General features: G+C 39.7%; 1 protein-coding gene across 1 annotated transcript in view; it reads left to right on the plus strand.

The window, feature by feature from the left end:
• LOC146488086 (scavenger receptor cysteine-rich domain-containing protein DMBT1-like) overlaps window positions 1–12,053 on the plus strand; it is a 42,949-nt gene extending 30,896 nt beyond the window's left edge. The window contains exons 26-32 of the mRNA XM_085120627.1: window positions 37–446; window positions 3,146–3,454; window positions 5,232–5,284; window positions 6,767–6,858; window positions 8,754–9,128; window positions 9,674–9,972; window positions 10,518–12,053. Of these exons, the coding sequence (XP_084976753.1) occupies window positions 37–446; window positions 3,146–3,454; window positions 5,232–5,284; window positions 6,767–6,858; window positions 8,754–9,128; window positions 9,674–9,972; window positions 10,518–10,648 (1,669 nt within the window). The 3' untranslated portion in view covers window positions 10,649–12,053. The remainder of the gene's footprint in view (window positions 1–36; window positions 447–3,145; window positions 3,455–5,231; window positions 5,285–6,766; window positions 6,859–8,753; window positions 9,129–9,673; window positions 9,973–10,517) is intronic.
• Window positions 12,054–16,260: the final 4,207 nt, after the last annotated feature.

Genomic DNA, 16,260 nt, shown 5'->3' on the forward strand with positions numbered 1-16,260 from the left:
TAAGCGAGCTTTTTATATGATCTGCCCATACCTCAGATATATGTACTGGACAGCATATGGAATTATCGAAAGAGCTGAAATGGATGGAGCAACCCGAAACACAATTGCTTCATTAGTAGATGTTAACGGCGACAGGTACCTCCCAAAGGGTCTTGCCTTGGATGTGTACACGAATCGAATCTACTTTGCTACCACCTCAAGGCTGCTATATATTGATCTCGATAACTCACCCGGTAATGTCCAAGAGCTGTTTTACAGTCAACCTGATGTGCGAAGCCCTGGTGCAGTAGCACTTGATGACCAGTTTGTATATTGGAGCGAATTTTTGGTGGGAAAAGTATATCGGATCAATAAGACTAGGTGGGATGGAAACTTGGAAGAAGTAGTCGTTAATCTGCTTGGCCCTAAAGGAATAGCAGTTAAGAAAGGGATTCCAACAAGAAACCGTAAGTACGAATCATTATCACTGTCACCGTCAACATCACTATCACTATTACAATTGCTATTGCAATAATTACTATTAGTATAGTTACTCAGGTGATTATAGAGATTCTGTTGATGTGATTGGTCGAGGATTGCGTCATATGCTGCTATAATCACCTCGCGCGAGGTGATTATAGCGGGAACACTAACTTTCAAAATGGCCGCTTAGCGATTTGTTGACGTTTCTGAAAAAGAAGTAAATAGGATGAAAGAAAATGCAATTCCGAAAGGCACTAAAGATGCAGCTAAGTCCGAGGTGATACTTTTCGAAGGCAAGATATGAAAATTTTGCTAATTGTAATAAAAAAAAAACCCTTGTAAATTGCATGTCGTCGATGTCGATGACTTACAATGAAGACAACAAATTAAGTTAAATTCGAGCAAGAGTAACAAAAGGATTTCACAAACAAAATGAGTTTAAGACAGAATTTGAAAGCATGGAAGTAAACAAGATGAATAAATGTCTCTCTAAGTTTTACGTTTCAGTGACGAGAAAAGAAACAGTTTTTATACTCTGAAAACTAGTTTGTTGTCTGTTCGAGCGGTTCTCGACCACCATCTAAAGTCACCGCCTTGCAACAAAATATTTTCATCAGTGACAACCGTGTACTTGTTTAGTGACGCCAATAAATGACTTAATTCCTACCTGAAGCAGCTTATCTCCGAGGGTAATTTATAAACGTCCGCTCACCGGGGAAGCCATCATGTCAACAAGAAATTGTGCAATAAAATGCTATCGCTAACACTTGTGATCTCGGCTCGAGTTTTACACCAAACAGCCTGGTTCATCTCCATCTATTTTGGTAAACCAGTGGGAGAAACCCAACATTCATTCACAGAAGTCAGTGCTTCGTCTCAATGAAGCGGCAGTTAAAGAATACTGACATTCTGCTTGAGGCCGTGTGCAGTTTATCGATTGCGCATGTGTTTCGACTGAGCATGTGATCGGCAGACTGCACGTTTCTGTTCATTGACGCGTAACGATTTGAAACAAACAAACAAGATCGACATTTCTCGGACGGTACTTGTTTTTGTCTGACAATCACCTGAGTAATTGTACTAAAACAATTATTCGCCTCAGGCTCAGTAAATATTGGTGAATATTTCACCAATATTTACTTCGCCTTCGGCGAATAATTGTTAATTATTACTGTTACTGGTGCTAGTACTATTACCGTACCGTTAAAAGTGTTCCTACTACTACTACTACTACTACTACTACTACTACTACTACTACTACTACTACCACCACCACCACCACCACCACCAGTGGCTGAGAAATTGCTGAACTGTAATTGAAATACTCAGATGCCAAAATTACCGTTTCCCTAACAACACACAAAATAACAAAGTTTGTTGTGGATAGTACTTTCAAATTTGAGCTTTTCGAGAGTCAAGAACCTATCTGAAAACAAGATCCAACGAAAAAGCCCGTACACCTGGCTTACTGTATGGAACAAGTCAGGCAGAAAGTTAATTTAAAAACGGAAGTTTGAACGCAATTTGTTTAATAAGCTCCGGCTGGACTGATTTGCTGCGAAGAAGCGTCCGAAGACACCAGTGTAGCAAAAAAGACAGAGATTGCAGTTTTAAACAGTTTTCATGCAATTCCTTGCTGAAGCCATGTTACTTCAGAAAAAAAAAAATCAATGTTGCGTCCAATGGTAAGAACTGATGCCAACTTGCCACACAGTCACACATGATTGCTGATAGAGAATGAAAAGAAAATAATAGGGAGAAATTTAACCACTTCCACAACGGACCGGGCAGAATAACTTTCAAATGATTGTTATAATCACTTTTGAAGCACGAATTTTTATCGGAGCTTTCTTCATAATAAAGCTGAGCGCTTGAACAAATAGACAGCTCCATGTCCCACAGATCTTAGCTTTGTAGTATAGACAAACAATGCCACGTTATCTCCGGGATATTTGTGATAAATACCTCTCGTCATGTTTCCAAACTTGTTCAAATGTCACGCGTGTACCGCTCTTGATATTAGAGAAAGACTCTAAATATTACTTCAGATGTCCATCCCAAATACCCCTTCAAACCATGGAATTACACACACACGTTTGCGTGGTAATGGCTATGACTATGACTATGATCGACTATGACGATGATTGTGAATGTTGCTAAGACTATGACTAGGATAATGATTATGACTATCTCTATGACGATGATTGTGACTGTGCCTATGATTATGACCATGAATATGACTATATGAGACGGATAATGACTTTGGCTATGACTATGATGATCATAGGATCATAGGATTAATATTATGATCATGACTAATACTTTGAGAATGAATACGACTTTGAATATGACAATGACTGTGCCATGACTATGGCTATGACTATGACTATGAGAATGATTATGACTATGGCTATGGCTATGACTATGACTATGAGAATAATTATGACTATGGCTATGACTATGACTATGACTATGAGAATGATTATGACTATGACTCTGACTATGACGATGATTAATGTTAAGACTTTGACTATGACAATGACTATGACTTTGACTATGACTGACTGACTATGACTATGACTATGACTATGACCATGACCGTGACCGTGACCGTGACCGTGACCGTGACCGTGACCTTGACCATTACTACTGGAAACATACATCGTCTTTCTTTGCTTATTAGTGACTCATCCCTGCAGCAACAATAGCGCCAACTGCAGTCACCTATGCCTAATAAAGCCCAATGGATATCAATGTGCCTGCCCTGATAAAGAAGATGGTAGAAAATGTTTAACATCGATTGTCACTCCACCACCACCACCAACCACTTTTACTAGTGCTCAACCAACTACCCGGTCCTCAACCGCTACTCCTATTGACTACTGCGTTCTTAGTCCTTGTGAGAATGGAGCCTCCTGTGCAATAATGAAAAATGGCTATAAGTGCCACTGCAAAGGGTACTATGGTGGTAAAACCTGCACTGTTGATTTAAGTAAGTTGTTATCATGTAAAATTACGTTTATTTATTATATTGCTCAGAACAAACAAAGACGTAATACTATATAATAAAAATAATAATAATAATAATAATAATAATAATAATAATAATAATAATAATAATAATAATAATAATAATAAGATTAAATTTAGAAATACAATTAACTATAAAAATGAGCGAAAAAACGGAACGACGTTTCGGTGTCATCCTGGCACCATTTTCAAGTAAAGAATGCAACAGAAAAGATAATTTATTCGTAAAGTATAGGTGTGAAATAGAATGAATTAAATTAAAACTAAAAGTAACTGTCCGGTGTTCATTCAGAAGGTGTCATAAAATGGGAGTTTTGTCCGTTAGACAAATAGTTTTGCACGAATAGAGTCTGACTGGGTGTTTAGACTCGGTCTCTTCTTTCTGATCCAAAGCATTTCGAATATTAAACAATCAAGCTTTCCCTGACATTTCTTTAAGATTGTGAAGTTACTTGTCAGGTCGCCAATTGTATCGACTTGGTGATTATTCTTTAGGTGTTTCCCGATGGCCAAGAACCGATGTCGGCATCAATGCGTTGGTGAAGGTGACGGCTGGTATAGCCGACGTACTCTGCCTCACACAGATCACATACAAAGTGATACACAACACACTGTTGATTGATCAAGGGTGGCTTAGGCTCCTGCACTTTAAGATCGTCACTAAGTTTACGGCTACTGAAAACTGGCTGAAGAATGTGGTCAATTTTTTTGCTTAAGTCAGAAAGATGTTTCTTTACCATGTCAGCTGACCTCTGGTCTTTGAATGGTAAGACTATCCGATGAATGTTTTCAGTTTGAGGCGTCGGTAGCGTGTCTCGCGACGTCAAAGAAGTAACGAAGTGGGCGATGGTAGAGTTGATAAGAGAATCTGGGTACTTGAGTTTAGAGAACATCAGTTTGAGGGGTTCACATTCTGTTGTAAATAGATCCCAGGTCGACGACAAGCGAAAGGCAAGGTTACACATTGTCTTGACTAGGGACCTTTTGTAGCGGTTATCAACATGACTCTGATGGTGAAGGAGAAGACCGGTGTTTGTTGGTTTCCGGTAAACACTGGTTACTAGCTTACAGCCTTTCTTAAGAATTTCAATGCCGACAAATGGCAGCTTACCATTAGTGGCGATCTCCATGGTGAAGGAAATGGAAGGGTGACAGTTGTTCAACGCGTCAGCTGTCGGTACATCTTTGACTGCAGCTAGTGTGTCATCCACATAGCGCTTGTAGAAGTCTGGCAATTTGTTCTCGTTTTGTAGTTTTTCTTCGATGGAACATTTTATGACACCTTCTGAATGAACACCGGACAGTTACTTTTAGTTTTAATTTAATTCATTCTATTTCACACCTTTACTTTACGTATAAATTATCTTTTCTGTTGCATTCTTTACTTGAAAATGGTGCCAGGATGACACCGAAACGTCGTTCCGTTTTTTCGCTCATTTTTATAGTTAATAATAATAATAGTAATAATAATAATAATAATAATAATAATAATAATAATAATAATAATAATAATAATAATAATAATAATGCTGATGATGATAATAACAACTTGTCGTATCAAGTTGGTCTGAAATTGAAAAGGAACTCAAAACTTGTATCAAAATTGGCAGATTTTGGTTTAACCGACCTGCAGAGGCCCACTATAAGTCCCGAAGAGTCACGTCAGTGCGAAACCGCTCTACCCTTTATCTGTTGAAAGCTGCATCTTCAACAAAACTTTCAATTTTTTTATGTTGTAGTCGCGAATGACGCAGTGGTTGAGGTGAAGATCAGAAATGTTGCCTTAGCAGAGGTTAGTATGCTATTTTTAAAATTGCTTTTAGGACAGGAGTTTGTAAAAGAACTCAGGTAGAATTTGGCGAGAAAGGCCAAACATGTTTGTGTTAAAGACTTATCTTAGCGTGGGAGGGAAGGGGAAGTGTTAGCTTCACCCATCGAAGTTTACTGATTCTCGGACAGTCAAACAATTACTAGTAGCAGCGTGTTTGCATTCTGTGAAAGAGCTAATAAAGGCCAAAATGCTGAAGATAGTATTTTTGAGGGCTTACAACCACAAAATTTTTCAGGAGATGTACAGAATATCATAACACCTTGCTGTTCGCGACCTCAAAAAAGGGATCAAAGCTCCACGTCTTTAGCTGTTTTGTGCAAAATTGATTGCGTCATTGATTGCGACAGTGCTCTGCTAGAGACAGCTTGTTACACGTCCAAACTTACAAACCTATACCATCTGGCATCTTTAACTCTAAGAATCGAACACCAGTTTCTGGAATGGGCGTCTTACTTTGGCAAACACTAAACGGTAGCTTCGACAAATTCCCTACGACAACTATGCATTTCTTAAAAACGTGCTATAAGTGGACACCTACCGCGAGCAGGCATTGCTGATTCCCAGGTCGTTTACTTTCCAGTCCTTCAAATGTTTAAGCGTTTGGCCCAGCTTGATAAATAATGAAGTAAGATTGTCATCATTCTCAACATGGTGGCATTCTGAATTTGGTGGCAATTTGTAAGGCCTACCTACAGATGGAAAGTTTTAACCTAAACCTGAATGTTTCAGATCAATGTTGTGCCATTCGTTGCGATACAATCTTATTTAAGAAAACAATCCAAAAGCATTTTATTACGTAGTTCTGGGGCCAAGTATTGTTTTCTACAACAGCCTTTGTTGGCAGAACAATCGACAATTGTTTAGAAACAATATTTAGGCTGCCTTTTAACTTAGGAGGGCTTAATTCGTGAATTTGGTCCCTGGAATTCGGCTGTGCTGATTGCAACCGCTGCAGTTCTTGAGAGAAGGTCTTGAGAGACCAGCGTCCTCCAACCAAAATTATGGTTGCTACGGTCGTGATCGGGTTTTGAGGCAAACTAAAGCAAACTTGTTGCTTATACCGTTACCAGTAAATGTGGCAGAAAGGCTAAAGTTTGGCGGCTTCAAAGAACCTTCCAGTTTTACACCAGTGACCGTTATTGGGGTGATAGGATAAATAAATAAAGAAATATATAAATGTCGTCACGTCTATAAGACGAATTACAACATATTTACAAGAATAACATATAAATGATAAAAGTGTTTTTTTTACAATAGCTCGGAAAATATAACAGCTGATGGGACTAGGTTACACGTTACAAAAATGTATTACAAGTATAAATTTCTAGCAACCCCTAGTATAAACGGGATAATACCTACAAAGAGTGAAAACCACGGTTGAAAAAAACTTAACTTAAATAAAAGTAAGTAATTAAAGTAACTTTCATCTCCTTTGTCAATTAGTTCAACATCAGCACCTTTAGTCAAGCTGTTGTGGACACACTTAATGAGCTCTGCAGAGATAGCCCAGGAAAATGCCCGATTTCAGTTGAAAAGTAAGTAAATATTTTTTTACTAAGCCGGCAGGGTTTACGCTAGAGTGCAGCATTAGACCCTAATAATGACCGTTTATTATTCACCATTGCAGTTAAAAACTGAATTACATGGATAAAATACAAGCTTAAAATATTAACACTACTATAATAATACTATAATTACATACACTTCTATAATATGAAGTAACTACATTTACACACTGTGCCCTTGAAAAAGGTAATAAATGAGCCGAAGCGCTTTGTCGGGCACATGTTCCTGTTGTACTTGCTTTGGTATTACAGATCGTCTCTGACCTAAGGTTGTAGCCGTGGGTGTGTCCTCTGCTGTTGGGTAGTAAGAAGTGATTTGGGTGGTTACTATTGTGTAAGCACTGCGGGATCAAACGTAGTGTAAACGTTTCACCAAGGAGCAAATGAATACTATTGTGCCGCAAGGTAAAATTAAGGATAAAAATAAATGGATCACTGAGAGAATTAACTCTGTAGTGTGAGTTAAAGTGTAAGTGAATCCATGAAATTCCCACTGAACGTTAGCCCTAGTAAGGAAATGAGAGACCACACTAGGCAAAGAAAAAAATCTTTGACCTCCGCTCCTCCGCAGGAATTAGGCTCGATTACCAGCCGCTATTCGGGAAAATGAGCCCGCGCTCATCCCCCCCCCGAAGAGACTCTTCTCGGGGAGGAAAGCCGGACCCGAGGGAGCGGCGGAAATCGAGCCTAGGCGGGAATCGGAACCTTCGACCTCCGGATTTGATCGTCCGTTGCTCTACCGACTGATTTACGAGGCCTGACGGGAGTAAGTCGTGGGCGATAATGGTGGCTAACACTCTGTAGAATTTCATGCGTTGACTTGCCATACTATGCCGTACGCTACAAAGTCAACTCTATGATCTATCATTTGTTTCATCAAGGCAGCCACAGACAGGCAATGTGCTTACAATGGCACTTCTTTCAGTGGTGTACACTCCTCATTCCAAGGTCTTTTTCTATTGTCTTGTATTTCTCGACTTCCTTGTTTCCGCCAAATTACTCTTTGATGTACATATTAATGAACTTCAGAACCTAAGTTAGCAATTAATTATGGACGGGTCTCCTTAATTACAGAGGTATTTTTGGTATTTTACGTCTTTGCGGGGAAAAGAAGATTTTATCAAGGGCTATTGGAGTCCAAAAATAAAATTTGGGGTAACCACGCTTCTTTCAGAATTCTAAAAAAGCGTTGAAATACATAACAGTGTATGGAATATTTCCCAAATTGAAGCTTAATTATTTGTTAAATATTTTGTTTTTGGATTCCAACAGCTCTTGCCAAGATTTTCTTTCCCACGTGGTTATAAGCCGGGCAAAAACATATTTGTCTTAGCAGACACAGTCGCTAAGAGATGGGCAGAACGTATGGGCAGTAGCAAATAAAGTAAATGAGGCACCGAATTTGATGTTATTTCAAAACCCAAAAATGTTTGTCTGTCAACAGAAACAAAAAAACAACAACAAAAAAACAACAACAACAACAACAAAAAATAAATAAATAAAAAAAATAATTGTCTAGTTTTGTCATAAAAAAATCACCCCAGTGCAATAAAACTGTCGATTAGTGACTGTGGCCAGAGACCGAGTAGGTCGAAATGGATTAAAACGTGAAAAATGTTAGGCTAACGTTTTTCAAGTTCTCGCATTTTTGTTTCAAAATGCCCCAGATGACGAGTTCCTCTCAAGGATTGAGTTGATTTCTTTCTTCCCGTTGTTCTAGAGTTATTTTGTAGTTAAGTGAAGGTCTCAGCAAAAGACGTCAAAATCATAAACCCCATGACACTTTCCCTTTAAGTGCACTGCTACGATGAATAAGGCACCTAAATTATTTTTATCACATTGGATAATTAATTTTTCTCTTATAGCAATGGAGCTATCACTAAGCGAGACATAAAAGATGGCCCCTTTACTCTTGACGATATCTACATACCATCAGATCCAAAAGAAGTCGACGGAGGGATATCAGTTGAGTATGCTGTGGTAAAAGCTTCAGCTAATGGGAAACTCGCGGTGATACCAAGTAAAGTCTTGGCTGCCGTGACAGAACAGAAAGCTGCTGAGATTGGTCGAAAACTCGGGGTGAAAGTCGCAGACGTAAAGCGTAAAAATTCAGCGACCAAACCGCAGACACGCGGTGAGGGTTCTTCAACAGGAAAATCTGTAGGGCTGATTGCTGGAGTAGCTGTAGCTGTTGGTCTGATCGTTGTAATTGCTGCTATAGGAATTTGGCGTTTCTGCAGGTTAGAAATTATCGATTCCTAACATTTTTATACCTGGAAAATTTTATAACTTCTCCCAGTTCGCGGGTCATTAATTGCAAAAAGTGAATGCTCATGCATACATCTTTCGAGTATTGTATTTGGAGGTTTGCTTAACCGCACTTACCCAATTGGACAAGAGTTTTCAGTGAAGAGGACATTTTTGTTGTGTCAGTCATCGTACGAATGTTCTTGTAAAATGAACTTCGAGCTGACGAAGAGCGACAACAAGAACAACAACCGAAGTAAAAATAATATGGAAAACTATCAAGCCTTGACGATTGGTGAGCTAAAGCATTCTCCAGCGGTAGCTGTATTTTTCTTCTCTCGGCCACTCGGTTTAGAAATCAAAGTTGTGCGATGAGTGTTGTTGTTGTTTGTTCAGACTCCTTATTATTTCTATTGATCGAAGCCAAACAGCTTTCAGTTCAGTGTGAAACTGTTGTTTTTACCTTCGTTATCGTAGTGGATTTTTGCTATCGTATTGCTTTCGCTTTTTGCCTTTAACCTCGTTAATTTACTGACAGGGTAAAGAAGAAACGTGCTCTCGCTTTTCGCTATGAAAAAAATGGAGAAACAAAGGCGGCACGTGATCCAAATGCATCATATCGACGTCAGCGGATCTCCGCCTTTGAGAATCCCGGATATGAGGGTACTCGTGCGATGGGTGTAAGTGGTAAAGAAGACTACGCCGAAGTGGAAGCTGGGAATTTCTCCATCTACGAAGAAATCAAAGAAAGCAGAGCGGTGAATCAGTCAGCTGTTACTGAGATAAGCATGGCCCCTGTTTTAGTCACTGAAAACAGCAATGCAGAGGGAGGAATCGGTGAGTCACACCACATCGATAAAATGAAATTACTGTATCGTAGGAAATCGTAGGAAAAGCTTTTTCTACTATGAAAAAGGAAACAGCTGCCATGGGGTTTGTAAGTCTGTAGAGTTTTATCCACGATTTAAAAGTTAAAAGCAACATATATGCACAGGCCTAGAATATCAGCAATCGTCACCAAAAGATACCACTCAATAGCCACTTAAGGATGTGATACACAGATCTTGAGCGCAAACCCAACAAGCAAACAAACAAACAAACAACAACAGTCACCTTTACAACATAACAAACAATACCACATCAGAGAGCCGCTCAAAAACTTTCACTAGATTTGGAGAGTCACACGAAAGTACTTCACACACTCAAACGCGAGCATGGCTAGAAACACTTTTTACGACGGATTGAAAGCACCCCTGAAAAGCGATGCTCAAACGCAATCATTTGAATACCCTCATGTTGTAATAGGATTTTCTCTGTTAATCTCGAGCTCATTGTTTAACAAAAAGACGGAAATGTTTAAGAAAGTATCTTGTTTTCGACAGATGAACCTTCCACGACAAAAAAAGAGGAAGAGGAGAAGCTGGGACACTTGATAAGTGCCGTACAAAAAGAAAGAGAAACACAGGAAGACCCGAGTTTGTCACCAGATGGGACTGAAGTGATTGGTCTTTAGGCAACACACTCAACATCACAAGACTAGACAAGACAACACAACACAACACGGCACAATAGACGACAGCAACGAGAACTTCAGAAACTAATAGTTTTAATTAGAAAAAACACTGGCTCTGCACTTGCGTTATGCACTTCGATACATTCCTTGGTCGTCCTCTATAAAACAACGACGTGACATGACCACATTCAAGGTTTCATGGAGAACATGAGCGCATGATGATTAATTTTTCTTTAAGCCGCCCCTACGACGTTAGTTCCAGGAAAGTTCGGCCACAATACACAAACTAAATGAGTAGAAATCATTGCGAATTTTTTCATAAAACGCATATGTCACTTTTAAGCCCCGTTTTCGCTGGCGGTCGTCGTCGTCTCTGCTTAAGGTCCCTAATGACGCAACAACACAACACAACACAACACAACACAACACAACACAACACAACACAACACAACACAGCATAATACAATACAAAACAAGACAGCACGGGGTAGGGGGAGGGGAGGGAACAAACACGACAATGGTGTGTGTCTAAAATGTACTCAATAACAGAGAGTGTATCAACTCTTTGAAATTGCTTGAAATTGCTTTACCCTTTGCACCAATTAGCACGTAGTTTTGCTCGAAATCGCTCGCTTTTAATCTTAGAAGTAAAAGAAATGGAAGATGGAGAGCTTTATAACGCGGTGGTGGAAAGAACTGCACAGCTCGTTGCTGGAAGGATTCAAAGAAACGATTTGGAATTTGGAAGCTTGCTTTACAATTTCACAACAATTGCTAAACTTTTCTGATGACGCGGAAACCCTAAAAGGATGTGCGTCATCTACTTGGCTCCAAACATGACTTTCGCTGTGGTTGTCGAAACGTTAGTCACTGTTAGCGATTGAAGCAACAGTCCTGACTGTTGGCAAGATTTTGAAGAGCTAATGATTAGAAATGAGATAATCTGTCTTAGCTTAGAGAACATCATAGTACGACCGCGCCCTTACTGAACTACCTTCTACTGAGCAATCCATTCGTGGGACTGTTGAAAAAGCTAAATATGACCCAACATATTGGGATTTAAGCATGGGTAAGAATAAGCTTAAGTTTGAAACAAAAACTTACATTTCAAAGAAGTGTAACTTAAAGAATAAATAGGCGCGCTGTATATATTCTGTGGCGTTCTTACAGCTATAGTTTTACTATTTATTTTTTCCTTTATAACTTGCTTATTGGCCTGTGCTGATTTTGTTGCTCATTTATGTCATTAATCGCAAGTGTGGACGTTAATAATAGTTGTCAGATAAATGAATGGATTAGTGATTGTTCAAATGAATAAAAACGAGCTTTGGAATCTTATATGCAATAGCAAACGGGTCGAACCAGTAAATAGTTTAGCATGTGTTATATGTAAGTAATGTAGTGAATATTCGCATACCAGAAAGTAACCTAGTACGAGTGCGAGTACCACAACGAAAGAGCACCAGTGTCATTTTGGCGGCAAAACGAGATAGCCGTCATCATTTTACTACGCGTTTTTTTTTTAAGAACGGCGTAGTGGTGAAAACAAGACCTCGAAAAGAAGGTGATCTTGTCTTTTTTTGAATCCAGAAAAGGGTGTAGCTATCATTAATCAAAACAACTCTGTCAAGTTCGTCGTTCACAAAGAGTGAAATGAAGCTTCCTGCGATATATCTCTTCCTAGAACTTACGTACTACGTACTCGCTTAAGGTCTTTACTGTGAGAAGACTGGTACGAGTAAGGGATTGTGTAGTCTCTTCTGTGTCTCGTCACGCAACGCTCCTGCCCTGCGTGACGAGACACAGAACGGCTGCGAGGGAGACTAGGAATTGTGGGATCATTTTGGTAGACGAACGGACATCGAGTCGGGGAATAGGTGAATTTTTTTGTCATTTTCTCTGGGTAGCAAAGCTCTTGTTAAGAGCGGCTGCCTGTAAGAATCGAGAACTGCATTTCAGCGACCACTTGGTCGAATTTCTGATATTTCGCCTGAAGATACCCTTGGATTTATAACTATTTTCGAAAATCATATTTTAAAGTTCCAAGGTATTTTATTTCTTGAGAAAATTGCGAGAGTTTGAAATGCGGTCTAGGTGCGGTCACGGGCCTATGAAAACCGCGAAAATTTAGGTCAAAGGACGAAGCCCTGTTCACGGTGTAAAATAACCCAATGAACTTGAAACTTTACACAAACCTAGACCAACCATCTCGCAAGAAAGTTAATACAATAAACATTCCAAATTCGCTGGCTGCTTTCTAAAGCATGCCGATTTGTGTACGCTATTCAAAATGGCCTCGAGACTAATGCCCATTTTCATTAAAATAAAAGTGTTTCTGGTATGTAATTTTCTCTAAATTAAATCTCATATCTCGAAAGACGAAGAAAACAACTTTATTTGTTCCCAAGTTTCAAGCTCTGATTCAACCTCTTTCCCACTCAAGGAAGATCGAATATGCGTGCGATACTTGCGGCTCGCAATCACGTCACGAATTATGAGATCAGAACCGATTCACAAACACTTGACATCTGGAGCCCGTGAATGTTTCCAAACATCACATATTGGGCCCTAAAACTAATCAGACTGACTGAACACAGCCATTCAATGTTTTTCGATCCCAGATTTCTTTCCTGCTCTGCTCTAAAATAATATAGCTATTCCGGTCAATTAGCCTACGAAACATGTGCAACAAATTTGCATACCATTTCGATGTCGCAGGAAAAAGTAGTGCAAATCAAACTTTACAGCTCCTTTACCTTCTTAAATGAAGCAGTCGATGAGTGCTGAATGAAGAAAAACGTGTGACTTTGTTCCTTCCGTGTTGTTTTGAGTGTTCGTTTTTAGCAGTGACAACTCAAATCAATAAGGCAGTGTAACAAAACAACTGTAACTCGACATTCACTTCGTTGATGTGGGCAATGCGCAGGTGATCCTGGCCAGGCACTTGCGCGTTCAGGGCGCTTTTAGAAAAGTACTGCTTGTGGAGCAAGCTATGACTACCCTGGTGTTGATAACCTTGTCATGCTTAAAGACTGTTCAAGAGATCTGAGAGCCCACCTTTCCAGCTTTGGTTTTTTCCAAGAAAATTTTTGGATTTTTGACTTACAGTAATGCAGATCCTGGAACGTCGATTTTTTGCAAAAAAAAAATCTATCCATAACCACCATCCCCACAATAAAAAATATAAAATTTGTAACTTTGAGGGTATTAGAGTAGCGAATTCCCCGTCGACCAACCCGACCTACCCCACCCCCATCCCCATCCCCCCTGGCGATAAGCGTCAATTCTGGTTATTGTTTACTTTCCTATACAGTTTTCTCGCTGTTCCTGTCAGTTTCTTTCAATTTCCGAGAAGATAGGAATCTTGTCAGCCTTGGTCTGTCTGATGATGGCCACGAAATCTAACTTATTACTAGCGCAAGTGGGTGAGGGCCGTAACTACCTTATTACTAGCTCGTGCGGGTGAGGGCCGTATTTATTTCGCCTATACATTTTCCAATTTCAGATTTCCTGTTATTATTTTTTTCACGGAGTTGAAAAGCACTGGAAGGAGCAGCGAGAAAACGGTCATTAGGAAAGTAAACAATAACCACAGTATTATTGACGCTTATAGCTAGGGGGGAGGGGGGAGGTCGGGTTGGTGGTCGCGTTCACTACTATACTATGCTCTCAAATATACAGATTTCATATTTTTAATTGTGAGGATGGTGGTTATGGGTGTTTTTTTTTCGCAAAAAATCGACGTTCCAGGGTCTGTATAACTGTAAGTTAAAAAACGAAATGACACTAATACTTGAATTTTTTTCGCGAAAAAAACAAAAAAAAAAAAAAAAAAAACAACCAAAGCTGGCAAGATGGGCTAGGGCGGCTCGCATCTATTGTACAGTCTTTTAGGTTTTCATCACCAGGGTAGTTGTAGATTGGCCCACAAGCAGTAATTTTCACATTTACAGTTTCTAAAAACTCCCTGTACGCGCAGGATTCCATACCGAAATGCCTGGCCAGGATCACGTGCGCGTTACCCACATCGGCGAAGTGAATATCGAGTTACAGTTGTTTAGTGTCACACTGGCAGAGGCTTATTGATTTGAGCCGTCGCTGCTAAAAACGAACATTCAAAACAACACGGAAGGAACAAAGTCACACGTTTTTCTCCATTTTACTGATCGACCGCTTCATTTAAGAAGATAAAGGAGCTGTAAAGTTTGATTTGCACTACTTTTTCCTGCGACATCGAAATGGTATGCAAATTTTTTGCGCATGTTTCATATGCTAATAGGCTCTTTTACAGTTGTGTGCTTAGTGCCCTGGTCTTGTATTGGAAGCGAGGCTGAGGGTGACCCTGTTTTGATACAGACCTCACTGCTTTTGATGTGTAAATGCAAATAGCATAAGTCAGCATGATCTACATAGGAAAAGCAGTGAGGTTTGTATCAAAACAAGGTCACCCCCAGCCTCGCTTACAATCCAAGGCCAGGTCACTTAGTACAGGACTGTAAAATGGCCTATTGACCGGAATAACTATATTATTTTAGAGCAGAGTAGGAAAGAAATCTGGGATCGAAAACATTGAATGGCTGTGTTCAGTCAGTCTGATTAGTTTTAGGGCCCAATATGTGATGTTTGGAAATATTCACGGGCTCCAGATGTCAAGTGTTACACAAAAACAAACCAATATTTTTAAAAGAAACTCTTAAAGGAAGCTGAACCTGCAAATGTGCACCACGCTCTTGGCATTTACAAATGAAGAGACCTGAAGCAGCCCATGCGGCTACGTATTTCCGGCATGTTTATTGTTTAGAAAACCACCCTGATGTGCTCTATTTTACAGAAGTGAAGATCGCAGCAACTCCACCGGCGCTATGTACTTTCTGAACAGAGTCAGCAAAGGTCGCACTGAAATACATGTACTCCCGCCACTCGGTTTAGTTTTGGTTGATGATACTTCGCTGAAAAGAAATAAAAAGATATAAGTGAAAAGATATCAGTGCTGTTAAAAGTGGCACACGAATCATGCAATTCTAAGGCCGCGTTGGGGTTCATTAATGGATTCTAGGGCATAGTGTCGTTTTCTTCTACTGGGCGCACTTGCAACATTGACACTTTGCTAAATCTTTCGCGGCGTACAGAAACTCACCTAACATTACACAACAAAAACAGGGTAACCAAACCTAGCTACTGACTCGGTGACTGCCGGGTGTGACTGTGACTCTGTGACTCTGTTATGTTGAGTCAGTCTAACCTGCGATCAGGCGTTCTTTTTTTTTTCTGGGGGCACGAAAGTGTGGCAGTGCGAGAGTCCCCGGGATGAGATGTAGGGAGGGAGGGAGGGAGGGAGGGAGGGAGGGTATGATTGCAGGTTAGAATCAGTCGTACCGCTGACGTTGACATTAAAAGCTTTTGGATAAACAAAGTTTTTAGATGAACAAAATGATTATCACTGTAACATCAAAGAAACTTTGTTTACAAGAACTGAAGCCAGCTTTTAATGTTAACGTCAGCAGTGAGAAGCTGATGCTTTATGAATTAGCTGTACTGAGCTTTTATAGATTCATTGTTAAGATTGTTTTTCTTAATCTCGTTTTCAGACCCCTTATCACTATCATATAAAT

The sequence above is a fragment of the Pavona decussata genome, unplaced genomic scaffold (genome assembly GCF_977016875.1).
Source record: "Pavona decussata unplaced genomic scaffold, jaPavDecu1.1 SCAFFOLD_11, whole genome shotgun sequence".
NCBI classification, from domain to species: domain Eukaryota; kingdom Metazoa; phylum Cnidaria; class Anthozoa; order Scleractinia; family Agariciidae; genus Pavona; species Pavona decussata.